Below are 13,701 nucleotides of genomic sequence, written 5' to 3' on the forward strand. Positions count from 1 at the left end.
TTTTAAAATTCTAGAAAATTTAAGAACCAGATGAATTTAAATAATATTTTTGTTGAATTCTATTTGAATTTCAAATACTTTGAAATATCTGATTTGATATTTTTTTATTTTTTACACAATTTTTGTTTGAAAGGAGATTAATATCTATAAGTTTTTTCTTTATAAACGTGAGTAGGAAAACTAAAATTAAACAATCAAATGAGTAGAACTAAAATCAAATAACAAAATGAAATTTATTTTACAAAAACTAAAAAAATTCAATCATGGGTTCACGTGTCGTTGTTGACGTCATCAAACACGCGTCATGTCTCGCACTCGTGTGAGGCTGGAGGCGGCGAGTACCAATAAATTTCCAAACGCAGAGAAATCAAACCCCTCAATTTGGACTTTGTACAAAACTTTCCAGTTTCCACCATGGCAACTCGCAAAACCCATCTTAGGAAATATCATTCATTCTTCTCTTCTTGTTTTATTTATTAAGAGAAAAGGAAATAAATAAATAAAATAATAAAGGAAATAATAAAACCCAAATTACAAATATATTTGTTCAATAATTCTCTCATTCCCTATTTGCGAACTCGCCATTCTCCGATTCACGAAAGGGACCACCGCGTTTTTTCGTTGACTCCGCCAAAAACCCAAACTGCAGTTCAAACAAATCCGAACCCAAGCAGGAAGATCAAAGGGGGGAAAACTGAAATAAACTGAGGGATTTCGTGTTGTCAAAATGTTGTTGAGTGTCCGTTCTCGTTGTTCCGGCGATGTGGCGGCGGTTTGAGATCTCACCGACGACTGAAAGGCCTCTTTGACTCATCTCGGGGCCCATTTTCGAGATGGGTTCGAGTCCAATTGGGGCCGGAGCGAGTGGAGCAGCGAGTAATTGCGTTATGAGCGGTGCTGCTGCGGTTACGGGCGGCGGCGGAGTTGGCGGCGGTGGCGGTGCCAATGGTTCTAATAGTAGCTATGGTTGTGGATGGAAGTGGCAACAGAGACACATCAGACTTGTCTCTTCAGGGTTCGTCTTCTTCTTTGGATGCTTCGTTTTGTTTGGATCGATTGCTACACTCTATGCTTGGTTAGCTTTTACTCCTCAGTATGTACGTACAATCGGAGGCGTTTCTTCGCTTGGATGTCAAGAAGATAATGAAGGTTCTTGGTCTATTGGAGTCTTTTATGGCGATTCTCCTTTCTCCCTTAAACCCATTGAAGACGTTAGTTCATCTCAACTCTTTTTCTTCTTTCTCTGTTTTCTAACAGTTTCTATTCTTGTATTAAACTCATTTACTTAGGTCTTGATCCATAATAGTTATATTATTTCTTCTTATTCTTTAACTCAGCTGTATTTTTGAGAATTTTCGATTTTCTGGATTATCAGATGGATTATTGATTATCCTTTTGCTTTTGGCTAAGTGGGGATTTAATTGAGTGCAGGCGAATGTATGGAGGAACGAAAGTGCCGCTTGGCCAGTTGCTAATCCTGTTATCAATTGTGCTTCAGTTTCTAATGCTGGCTTTCCTAGTAATTTTGTTGCCGACCCGTTTCTTTTTGTTCAGGTAACGATTTCATTTATTACTTCTCAATTTCCTTTTTTGGCGCCTGAAAAATATTCAACACTTTTTGCTGTGATTCACTGAATTTGTTCATCAGCCTTCAATTCTATGATTCTTTGATAATTCTGCGCTCGTTGAAGTCCATTTTTTTTCTCTTTCATGTTTGTTTCTGTCTTTCTGTTTGCTGTAGAATTCATGTTTATACTCTGCTTTAAGTTTGTTATACCTTAATAGAATGAGGCCCGCGCACGAATATTTTGACCCGATTATTTTCGAGAAAGTTAATTGGTCAGTAAACAACTTCAAATGCCGCATATGAAGTCTCCTCCTCGTTGAAATATAGAGAGGAACAACTGAATCGGAATGTAGCTTATTGGCTAGTTTGGTTGGGTAGAATTTTAGCCATTCTGACATGTTGCAAGTTCAAATCTCAAAATCAGGACGGGGTTCAGGGTTTAATGTGCGTTGCCGCGGTGGTGATGCATGTTTGGTTTTGATCACAAAATAAAAACGGAAACATGAATTTCTTAGTTCTTTCTTGATCGTTTTCTTTCCCTGTAATCTTAGGGATAAATACATAAGGTGTAGATATATACCTCAGAGGTTCTTTCGAGTGAATCTGAAGGCTCACTGTCTTTGAGTGGTTTGTTTATTATTCATAGGTTGTCATGGGAATGCTGCAAAGTTTCTAAAAGGCCAAACTGAATGCTAACATTCACTCTAGGTGTAGATACAAGTGAGGTAGTTATTGATATTAAATGCCAATGCTGAGCATATCTAAATTTTTCAAAACAGTTAGATTAGTTATGGTTGGTTGGTTCTATTCTGGAAAGAACTTTAAGACACTACAAATGACTCAACTTTAGTTATTGTGCTAGAGTTAATAAATACTTGAATAAACAAGGTGTGCTTCCTCAATCCATGGTAGTGGGTCTTTGCAAAATCTGTTTGTCTTTTTGCAGATCTCTTCTGATATTCCTCCTGTTTTGTTTTTTAACATTTGGTGTAAGATGGCGTAGATGTTTATCATTGGTATTCATCGCAGTGGGATTTTTAATTAAATTAGTTTTAAGTATTACAAATAGCAGGGTTTTTTTGGGGGGTGGGGGGATTTTTCTTTCTATGCCATGTATTGTTTCATTTGTTTTCAATGAACGTCGGTTTTTTTCATAAAGAAAATGATGAGGCAATCATGAAGTAGCTGTGGGACAATCAGTCTTCAATCACGTTAAATGAACTTCCATTATGTCAAATTAAAAGAGATTTGAGATGAAAATATTCAATCTAAAAGTCATAGATGTGATTAGGAAATGATCATGTGATACCTATTAGGTCTGGATGTAGCCATTATGGCCACTTCTTATTACCAAACCCAAATTGTTTTAAGTTTTGCTCCAACCCTTGCTTTAACACAGATTTTGTTGCAATAGTTTGGTGTTGCATAAAGTAACAGTATAGGACATGCAAGATTGTGGTTCTTGAAAGTAACAGTAATACTGGTCTTTGCACTTTCATCCTTATTTTGGGGTGGTAATTACACTTCGAAATGTTTTTGCTAGGATCCTTACATATTGCATATAGTAGAAAATTTAAGACGTGCATTTTAATTTAATATTAGATGGAAAACATATGGCTTAGAACACTAGTTTATATGGTGGTATTTCTGTCAAGTACTAAATGAAGGTTTATTGGGAAAGACCAAACTATGTTTTTATTTGAAGTTCATGGACCAGAATAATATACTTGATCGGAATAGTTTATCATCTTAGTTTAGATTCCCCCCCATAAGCATGTTTACTCCTTTCACAAACAAATCAATCTTGCCATTATATGTATACGGCAATTAACTTAATTGTTGTGCTTAATTATATTGGCAGGGAGATACTATTTACTTATTTTATGAAACCAAGAACTCGGTATCCTTACAAGGAGATATAGGTGTTGCGAAAAGTGTGGATAATGGAGCAACATGGCAGCAACTAGGTGTTGCTTTGAATGAGAAATGGCATCTCTCTTTTCCGTATGTCTTTGAACATCTTGGTGAGGTAAGAGATTTTATTTTATTTTTCTCTTTTCCCATTTGCTCAAAATGAAACAGTTGTACTATCAATTGCTAAAGACAGCCTTTCTTGTACATATAGTCTGAATATTTTGGTTGGACTATGTATGTATATATGTTATATATATAGTTATTTGATAAATATTAAAAACCGAAACCTTCATTGAGAAAGAAGAAAAGAATACTAGGGAATAAAAAAACAAGCCCAGGAAAGTCCCACCAAGGGAAGGGATTCTTGTCAAGAACAATAAGACCTAACGTATAGTTACAAAAAAAAAAAAAAAAAGTTGACACTTGAAATCCTAAATGTTTTTTACCACATGTAAAGTTGGTTTTAGATCTCTAACCGAGCTGAGTTCAAGCTTCATGTTTAGACTTGGCACCTTTTTTCCACTCAGTTTTTCTTCAAAAGAAAAAAAGAAAAAAAAAAAAAAGAACAAAGAAAAACCTTGACACTTGATTGACCATTAGCAAAATACAAGGAGAGGTTCCCCATAAATGGTTTTCCCAAGGGCTACATCTACTGTGTCTATTTAATTGAACCACTCCCAAAATTTAATAGTTTTCTATTATTTCTCGCAGATATACATGATGCCGGAAAGTAGTCAGAAAGGTGAAGTTCGTCTTTATCGGGCGGTTAATTTTCCTTTGAAATGGGAATTGGACAGAATTATTCTCAAGAAGCCCCTTGTTGATTCAGTCATCATCAACCACAATGGTATGTATTGGCTTTTTGGGTCAGATCATAGAGGGCTTGGTACCAAAAGAAATGGGCATTTGGCGATTTGGTATAGTAGCTCACCCCTTGGTCCTTGGAAGGCTCACAAGAGGAACCCTATCTATAATGTAGATAAAAGTTTTGGTGCTCGTAATGGAGGCAGGCCGTTTGTTCATGAGGGTAGCCTTTATCGCATTGGTCAAGATTGTGGTGAAACTTATGGCAAAAAAGTTCGTGTTTTCAAGATTGAACTTCTTACAACAGATAGCTACAAGGAAGTAGAAGTTCCGTCGGGCTTAGTAGAACCTGTTAAGGGTCGTAATGCTTGGAATGGTGTTCGCTACCACCATCTTGATGCTCAGCAGCTTAGTTCTGGTAAATGGATTGGGGTGATGGACGGAGATCGAGTACCCTCGGGTGATTCAATTCATCGATTTTTTCTTGGTTGTGCTTCATTTGCTGTCGTTGCTGTTCTTGTTGTGTTGCTGGGTGTGTTACTTGGAGCAGTGAATTGCATTGTTCCCCTTAATTGGTGTGTTTATACTTCAGGGAAGAGGAGCGATGCAATCTTAACTTGGGAAAAGTCAAATTTATTTTCTTCGAAAGTGAGACGATTTTGTAGCCGAGTGAACAGAGCACCTTCAATCCTTCGAAGTTGGGTAAAATCTAATACTTGCACTGGCAGACTTGTTCTTGCTATTTTATTTGTATTTGGAGTTGCACTGATGTGTACTGCAGTGAAGTATATATACGGGGGCAATGGTGCCCAAGAAGCCTACCCGTTTAAGGACCACTACTCTCAGTTCACGCTACTCACGATGACTTATGATGCTCGCCTTTGGAATTTGAAAATGTATGTGAAGCATTATTCGAGATGCTCATCTGTTCGAGAGATTGTTGTGGTGTGGAACAAGGGAACACCTCCAAAAATAAGTGATTTGGATTCAATTGTGCCTGTGAGAATCAGAAGAGAAAAGAAGAACTCACTCAATAACCGGTTTAACTTGGACCCTTCAATAAAAACTCGAGCTGTTTTGGAGCTTGACGACGACATCATGATGACTTGTGATGATGTTGAACGTGGTTTTAGGGTATGGCGTCAGCACCCTGATCGCATTGTGGGATTCTATCCCCGGCTTGTCAATGGAAATCCTCTGCAGTACAGAGCCGAAAAATATGCCCGATCTCATAAAGGGTACAACATGATTCTTACAGGTGCAGCTTTCATTGATAGTCAATTAGCTTTCCAAAGGTACTGGAGTGCAGCTGCTAAGCCAGGCAGGGATTTGGTTGATAAGATTTTTAATTGTGAAGATGTTTTATTGAATTTTCTCTACGCCAATGCAAGCTCAACTCAAACAGTAGAATACGTGAGACCTGCGTGGGCAATCGACACATCGAAGTTCTCCGGTGCCGCTATCAGCAAAAATACCCAAGTTCACTATCAGCTAAGAAGTGAATGTCTCAACAAGTTTTCAGAGTTGTATGCAAATTTGGGGGATCGGAAATGGGGATTCGATGGGCGCAAAGATGGTTGGGATTTATAACCGACGAAACAGTATCTCCCAAAGAATAGGTCTATAACTTATGTTTGACATTGCTGGTCCTTCTCTCTCGCGTCGTTTTTAGTGAACTTCCAGTGTTGAGGCTCCTCCCCCTTGTGAATTTAGTTGGGGAGTTTGGATATCTATAGTTTCAGTCAGTGAGCTGTACATTGCTTTGTCGTGGATTGTTTTGCTTGTTTCGGAAACCGATTCCACTTGGGGTGTGCCAGATGGCTGTTCCTGATTGGCTTCGAGACGTCAGCCATCTCACCACCCCGATGCTCCACAGATCAGCGAGTTCCAACTACCTGTTGTTGTAGCTTCAATTGTACCATTTGCCCTCGTTTGAAGGACTGTAGTAGACCTGTACTTACAAAAAGGTAAAGGGTAACCAAAAGAAAGCTCTGAATTATCATCATGAAAGAAAAAAACACAGCCTTTTTTTTTCTTTTCTTTTCTTTTTAATTTATATATTCTCCCATCTTTTTTTCTTTTTTGCTAGAAATTTTAATTTCCACTTTCTGGGTAGGCATACTGAAACTAGTGTCTAGTTGTCCAATTAATGAATGTATTGTTTGATTCATCATCCAGCTCTTATTTTTGGTAGTTTAAACTTTATGTCAATTTAGTTATTTTTTTTTTCTAACTCTAAAAAAGTTTCTTCAATTGTCTTTAGATTATTGCTTTCTATTTATTTCATATCACCAGTTACATTAATATAATGTTTTAGTTTTCTGTCATATCATACCAACTTTGTAAAAGCTTATCTTATGGACATTATTTATAATATAATCTATTAATTGATGTGTTTAATGTGATGGTTATCTTTTTGATTGATATTTGATATGTTTGACTGTAAAGTAAAAGTTAGAATATGGGGTTGAAGAAGGAAAGATGTGGGACAAATGTAGAGAGATTGATGATTCCATTGCTTTTGAGAAAGAGCCCACAAACCCTAAAACAACTTTAAGAGTGTAAAATATAAATAAAAAATAAAATGAGTCACATGGGCCAGCCTTATGGTGTTTGGTTGTGGGGGCCAATAGTGAGCAGCTGAGGATGCTTGTTCTTTTTAACAGTGAAATAAACAAACACATCCCTTCAATATGGGCTAATCTTTTATGGGTGTTTGTGGCCCCAAATTCAGAATTATTTCCATATCTTGTCCTCTCCCTCTCGTCAATGGAAAAATATAACTCGGGATTTTGGATCAAGGGGACGTTTGGATCGAAGAAATGTAATTAAATTACGATAGAATTTGATGTATGTATGGAATCATCATTATTAATGTTGTAGCTTGTGTCTAATGTTTAGGCCCGGATGGGTAAAGTTGGATTTAGACTCTTTCTTTGATGGTGTCTTTTTTTTTTTTTATATATATATATATATATTTTCTCCGTGATTTTTTAATTTTGCAAAAAGAAAAAAAAAAAAAAAGAATCATTTGATAACTTGTGATTTGAGTTTGAATTAATAATTTTTAAAAAGACATCAACTTAGTTAAAATTGGAAGGATATCGATTTAACGTCGGTCTGAAAATTTATCAATCACTCAATCATACTTTTCAAAGTTAAGAAATCAAATTGACACATATTCTTTTAGTACAATAATTGTAGTGTTGAGTTATTTACACTCAAATCTATAAAAACATGCTTGAAGTTACTCGCCTTGCGATTGATATAAACCTGTTTATGAGGTTCTTCTTCTGACACTTGTTTGAGGTTACTTGTAGTTGTAATATCGATTCCTTTGGTAAAATATTATGGACTCGATTGATTAACCTAAAACTCAAAATTTTAACTCTTCCTTCCATAATGCTATGTCCTTGCTCCAATTTGAACTTGGGCTTGTCCATGGCTTGAGGTAACCCTAAATATTAGAATTCGAGTACTTTTAGTTTATGATGAATCGATTGAAATCCAATAAGCCTTACCTTTTGAATTAGTTAAGGACAACCAACCTTAAAAAAATCATATAATCTGCCAAAGAGAAAAACCCCTTTAATTTTTTAAAGCTTCTTTTGTAGTTTTTACTGTGCTGCCAAAAACGGCATACCATGTGTCCTATTTTCATTTGCCCGTACCCTTTTCTATCCTACATCGTTCCACTGTGGAAGAGAGAAAAATTAAATTTTTTTTTTTTTACACGAACACTTTGTTAATGATTGATAGTTATTTTTATGTGATTGCATTAAAAATCAACTCAAATCACTTTAATGAAACTATTCTTCATTTTTTTTAGAAGAAAAACTACTACATCATTTTAACTCATATGGATTATTTACGCCAATATTTCAGTAATCACGAATACATTTTAGATCTCTAAATAACCTTTCCAATAGAAATGATTTGTTTTGTAGAAAAGAAAAAGAAAGAGAAAACCCTCCAAGTTTAGCCAATAAGGAGAGAGAAAGAAAGCTTAGAGAGAGAAAGAATTGAAGGAAAAAAATTAAAAAAATGAAGAAAAAGAATACATGGTTGATCTCCATCATCCAATCCCATGTGCTTCAACCTCTCTCCTGTCTTCTCTCTAATCCCCACATCTCTCCCTTTTCTCTCTTCCATGAAAATTTTCTTTCACATTCTCTCTCCTCCATTTTTTTTTTTCCATTATCTAAATTTCCCAATTTCATCCTTACTACCTTTCTAGGGTTTTGAAAATTTTGTTACAAACCTAAAAAAGCTGTTTCAACGTTCACACATTTCCATATTATTACACCTCTCAATTCACCCCTTTCCTTCCCACACATTCCCCACCCCTTTTTTTAAAACAAGAAACTGTTTAAAAAAAAAAAATGGAACTCTGATCAAATTTCTTCTTGTTCTTGCTGTTGACTGTCTTGGCTCTGTGCCCAAGAACAGTATCAATAAAAAAAAAAAGAAAAGAAAAAAGAAATTGGAGTGTTGAATGAGGAAGCGAGTGAGATTAATGTAGAGAAAAAGGGGGTTTTGTAGATAGCGATGTTGGCAATGGAGAAGGATTTTGATGCCAAGTTGATGATTCAGGGCAACGCTTCTAATGGTGGCAATGTTCAGAGATCCAAGAGCTTTGCCTTTCGAGCTCCTCAGGAGAATTTTACAATCCAGGATTTTGAATTGGGAAAAATTTATGGGGTTGGTTCATATTCCAAGGTAATTTGTTCTTGTTTTGGCCTTAAGTTTCTTTTTAATTTAATTCTCCTCTTGTTTTTGTTTAAATCTAGGGAAATTATGGATATGTTTAATTTGTGTATGATTCTGTTATTTCTTACATTTTGATTTGGTGGGTTCTTTCATAAATTGAGTTTTGAAGTGTCATCCATAGATATTATAGAATGTGGTTTTATATTTCCTTTTATCCAGGCTCCATTATATCTGTGTATTCAAGGTTGTGACTGTCTTTTTTTCTTTTTTACCCAATAAATTGAACTGGGATGCCTTATATTTGAAGCTGGAGAAACATGATACAGGGTTGAAAAGGAATCTAGGATCTCTTTAATACATATAAGCTAGAACGTTTGTTTTGTTTACCTTCTTCCTTTCTTTCTGTTTTCATCTCTGCTCGGATACCGTCCCGTGTGGGATGGGAAAGATCTTGCTTGAATGCTACTTGATGAATAGAACTCAAGTCGCCCATCAACAAAATCTATTTTTTTGAGGGGGATGTTTACATGTTTAACTTCAATTATGTTAACAACATAATTATTTGAGCTCCGGTTGACAATCATTTAGTTTTTGGTTTATGAAAATTAAGCTTGGATATTCCACGATTCTACCTATTGATTTCTTTGTTTTGTTATCTACTTTTTAAGAGTGTTTTTAGAAACCAATCCAAGTTTTGAAAACTAATGCCCGTTTAGTGACCATTTAGTTTTTGAAAAGCAAGCCTATTTTTTCTAATTTTGTACAATGTTGTTCAATTCTTAGCAAATTTTCAAACACAGAAACGAGTTTTTAAAAACCATTTTTTTTTCAGTTTTGAAAACTTGGCTTCAGAGGTGGAAGTGGTGTTTTTTAGTTAAGACCTAATAAACAGCTTTTAAAAACTTGTTATTGTATTTGGAATTTAGCTAAGAATACAAATGTATAGTTAGGAAAGAAGTTTAAAGCAAGCCCAACTTTTGAAAACCACAAACAAAAAACCAAATGGTTATCTAATGGGGTTTTAATGATTCTGACAACAATTTTTTTTTCCCAACAGAAAAGCTAATAAATAATTTCTAATGCAGTTGGAGTAAAATTAAGAATCTTAAAGGATTAAGGTTGATTTAGTATATTTAGCCCTTTGCTTTCACTATAATCATTCTCTTTATCTGTTAAGGATGCCTATCATGATATGAACTGTTGGTTTATCTGTTGCTTTATAAATGGCCTTCTAAATGTTCTCACCAGGTTGTGAGGGCGAAGAAGAAGGACACAGGAATTGTATATGCTTTGAAGATAATGGACAAAAAATTCATCACCAAAGAAAATAAAACTGCTTATGTGAAGTTGGAAAGAATTGTACTTGATCAATTGGACCATCCTGGTGTTGTCAGACTATTTTTTACCTTTCAGGATACTTTCTCTTTGTGTATGTATTTCTTATGCGTATCATTTTGTCATTTTTCTGTGAATGTTCCTATATTCCATATCTTTTCGTCTGCTTGGTCAAAAGTCGCTATGATTTTATTTATTTGTACGGTTTTCTGTTATCCCCGTCGTTTTCTTACTAATACCCATTTCTTGATTTTGATGTTTAAGACATGGCATTGGAGTCTTGTGAAGGTGGAGAACTTTTTGATCAGATAACTAGGGTAAGTTGATTTGGAAGAACTTTCAAATGTTCGTTCTTCCCTTGCTTGTATGCCGAACTCTTGTGAAGTTTATAAATCCCCATGTAATACATTTTAAAATTATGCTATTTCTTGTGTTCATAAGCATTAAAATTGAGTTAACTAGATCATTTGATAAATCTTATCATATTTTTCTGCCTGGGAGTTTGAGTTTTGTGATCTAGGGGTGTTACTTTTCGGAAAACTTTTGGAGAGAAGTCTTAGGTGAAAACTTGCTGGCGTGTTTATTTTAATTGTTCAAATGCTTATTAAGTAACTTATTTTTTGGTTAGTTTCTTTTTCTTCTTTCAAAGACTTCCTGTCACTGACATTTTGAAGTGTAAAATCATTTTTCTGTTGTATGGTTTCATGTATCTTTTAAAACTTGATCACTTTTGAAGCTTTGGATGGCTGTGATATTGCATTTTGGATAAAAGATATGACATATTCTAAGTATATAGCAAATGTATACTATTAGCATTTTCATTTTCTTTTTCATTCTAAACCTTGAGTAGTTTATCAACAGAAAGGTTGTCTGTCGGAGGATGAAGCTCGGTTTTATACTGCAGAAGTGGTGGATGCCCTTGAATACATACATAGCATGGGATTGATACACCGAGATATCAAGGTTTCTTATCTATGTCTGCTCTATTATAGTGGACATGTAGCACACAAAATATTAATCAATATTTTTTGGCAGCCTGAAAATTTGCTACTTACTACTGATGGACATATCAAAATAGCTGATTTTGGGAGTGTAAAGCCTATGGTGGATAGTCGAATTACGGTTCTCCCAAATGCAGCATCAGGTTCATATCGCTGTCAAAAGAAAAAAAATTGAATCTTGTTCAAGCACATTTTGACATGGATTGCACCAATTTTTACATGTAGATGATAAAGCTTGTACATTTGTGGGAACGGCTGCATATGTTCCTCCAGAAGTCCTTAATTCCTCCCCAGCAACTTTCGGGTAACGAGTCCATCTTACTTACCTATACATTAATGTTTTTTTTTCTTTTGGAGATTATTCAAGGAGGCAGATGGGGCAATTATTATGTGACAATCTCATTGAATAATTTGTCTTTTTGGGTCTTGAAAATCAAGGGCTATTGTTGGTCTTTGTTTTCATATCCGTTCTCATCCTTCCATTTTAGTTTATACTCGATGTAACATAATCAATTTTTTGGATTTGAAAACAGAAATGACCTGTGGGCGCTCGGGTGCACCTTGTATCAGATGCTTTCTGGTACTTCTCCTTTTAAGGATGCAAGTGAGTGGCTTATTTTTCAGAAAATCGTAGCACGAGATATAAAATTCCCCAGCTATTTTTCCGAGCAAGCTAGGGACCTCATCGATCACCTATTGGTATGTTTGCTACTGGAATGCTGTTTTTTCTCAGAAAGTATATAATGGATTTTCTTATGTTTTTTTGTACTCCAGTTCATTTTAGCATTCAGACTTTGTTTTATGTTAGTTGAGCCTTAACTCGTCTTTCGTCTATTTCAGGATTTAGATCCCAGCAAGAGACCGGGTGCCGGAGCTGAGGGTTATGCTTCTCTCAAGAGCCATCCCTTCTTCAAGGGGGTTGATTGGAACAATATAAGATCACAAACTCCTCCCAGGCTTGCTTTAGAAGCAGGGGTATTGTTTGCTATCAAAAGTGCCTGTCATCATTTATTTGATCCATGCGTTCTTTGTCAAATACATTATGTCGCTTTTGATTATGTAGAGTCATTCAAATGAGAACGACGATGGCTCTGAGTCTTCTTGGAATCCTTCACATATTGGAGACGGCACATCGAGACAAAATGATGGGAATGCTGGTTCTGCATCAACTTCAGAAGGATCACATCATATTACTCGACTTGCATCGATTGACTCCTTTGATTCAAAATGGTATTTGTTTTCTTCGTGATACTGACTATATGATATTTTGCTCAAGCTAACGTCTTTGTAGTGATTATAGCGTGTATACTGATCTCTATTTTGGCATACTTTGCTATACTAAGAAACGTTGAAATGTTAATTTCCGTCTTAACAGGCAACAATTCCTCGAACCCGGAGAATCTGTTCTTATGATCTCAATGGTGAAAAAACTTCAGAAACTAACAAGCAAAAAGGTTCAACTCATCCTCACCAACAAACCAAAGTTGATTTATGTTGATCCTTCAAAGCTCATTGTCAAGGGGAATATTATCTGGTCTGACAATCCTGTTGACCTCAGCGTTCAAGTGACCAGTCCTTCACATTTCAAGATTTGCACAGTATGCCATAAGAAACTCTTTGGTTCTCTTTCTACATAATTTTAGATTTATCAATGTAGATTACTGATTTTGAGTTATTCTTTTTCCTGATTCGTTCCAATATCCACCGGTGTCCTGTTTGATAAACGTTTTCTTTTCCATTTTATGTTTTCAGAAAAAAAAGAAAAAAGACCTGTCTACTTTCTGAAAATTTTGTCTGGAAAACTAAAGGAGGAGTTCTATATCATTAGCGAACAAAACAAATTGTTAATAAACAAGATCATGTATTTATTTCTCAACCATTCTAATTCAAAGTTCATTCTTCAGCCAAAGAAGATTGCCTCATTTGAGGACGCGAAACAGCGAGCGTGGCAGTGGAAGAAGGCGATCGAGGTGCTTCAAAATCGATGAATCTTTCGTGTTTGGTGACACATTCTTTGGAAGAGTTTACATTTAAAAGAGGAAAAGAAAAGTTGAGGTTCCATCAATAACTTAAATTTTCTAGGATTATTTTATTTAGTGGAAGTTATTATAGTTGGAAAAAAAAAAAGATCAGCTAATCCACCCCTCCATCAACCCCCAAAAGAAGAAAGCTGGAAGAAAGAAGAAGAAAGAGTGATATTATTATATCATTAAAATCATTGCTTTGAAATTGTATGTGCAGTTTTCTGCTTTAGTCTTTATATATGGCCTGGAATTAATACATGTATTGAAGATACCTACCAGTCATCAATGGAATTTACTCATCAAATTATTTGCTAATATATGAATTCATGTTTTCTTTATAGTTTTT

At 35.3% G+C, this 13,701-nt stretch overlaps 2 protein-coding genes across 2 annotated transcripts; both read left to right on the forward strand.

The window, feature by feature from the left end:
• Positions 1–534: 534 nt before the first annotated feature.
• LOC103489418 (glucosamine inositolphosphorylceramide transferase 1) lies at positions 535–6,455 on the forward strand. Its single transcript, XM_008448575.3, has 4 exons — positions 535–1,211; positions 1,432–1,554; positions 3,429–3,596; positions 4,193–6,455. The coding sequence occupies exons 1-4, from the start codon at positions 834–836 to the stop codon at positions 5,873–5,875; spliced, it is 2,352 nt and encodes a 783-aa protein (XP_008446797.1). The 5' UTR covers positions 535–833; the 3' UTR covers positions 5,876–6,455.
• A 1,829-nt stretch (positions 6,456–8,284) lies between these two features.
• Positions 8,285–13,693, forward strand: LOC103489417 (3-phosphoinositide-dependent protein kinase 1). The gene is made up of 11 exons (XM_008448574.3): positions 8,285–9,004; positions 10,244–10,424; positions 10,595–10,647; positions 11,192–11,293; positions 11,366–11,474; positions 11,557–11,635; positions 11,865–12,030; positions 12,172–12,306; positions 12,395–12,561; positions 12,707–12,929; positions 13,236–13,693. Exons 1-11 carry the CDS (start codon positions 8,834–8,836, stop codon positions 13,317–13,319), a joined length of 1,470 nt encoding a protein of 489 aa, XP_008446796.2. The 5' UTR covers positions 8,285–8,833; the 3' UTR covers positions 13,320–13,693.
• Positions 13,694–13,701: the final 8 nt, after the last annotated feature.

Source organism: Cucumis melo, chromosome 10 (assembly GCF_025177605.1).
Source record: "Cucumis melo cultivar AY chromosome 10, USDA_Cmelo_AY_1.0, whole genome shotgun sequence".
Lineage (NCBI taxonomy): Eukaryota > Viridiplantae > Streptophyta > Magnoliopsida > Cucurbitales > Cucurbitaceae > Cucumis > Cucumis melo.

Bases quoted from the DNA above. Each gene is read 5' to 3' on its own strand.
- LOC103489418 (XM_008448575.3), top strand. From the start codon at position 834: ATGGGTTCGAGTCCAATTGGGGCCGGAGCGAGTGGAGCAGCGAGTAAT. The intron at 1,212-1,431 runs GTTAGTTCATCT...AATTGAGTGCAG, and splicing joins CCCTTAAACCCATTGAAGAC to GCGAATGTATGGAGGAACGA. The intron at 3,597-4,192 runs GTAAGAGATTTT...TATTTCTCGCAG, and splicing joins TCTTTGAACATCTTGGTGAG to ATATACATGATGCCGGAAAG.
- LOC103489417 (XM_008448574.3), top strand. From the start codon at position 8,834: ATGTTGGCAATGGAGAAGGATTTTGATGCCAAGTTGATGATTCAGGGC. The intron at 9,005-10,243 runs GTAATTTGTTCT...TGTTCTCACCAG, and splicing joins GGGTTGGTTCATATTCCAAG to GTTGTGAGGGCGAAGAAGAA. The intron at 12,930-13,235 runs GTATGCCATAAG...TTCATTCTTCAG, and splicing joins CACATTTCAAGATTTGCACA to CCAAAGAAGATTGCCTCATT.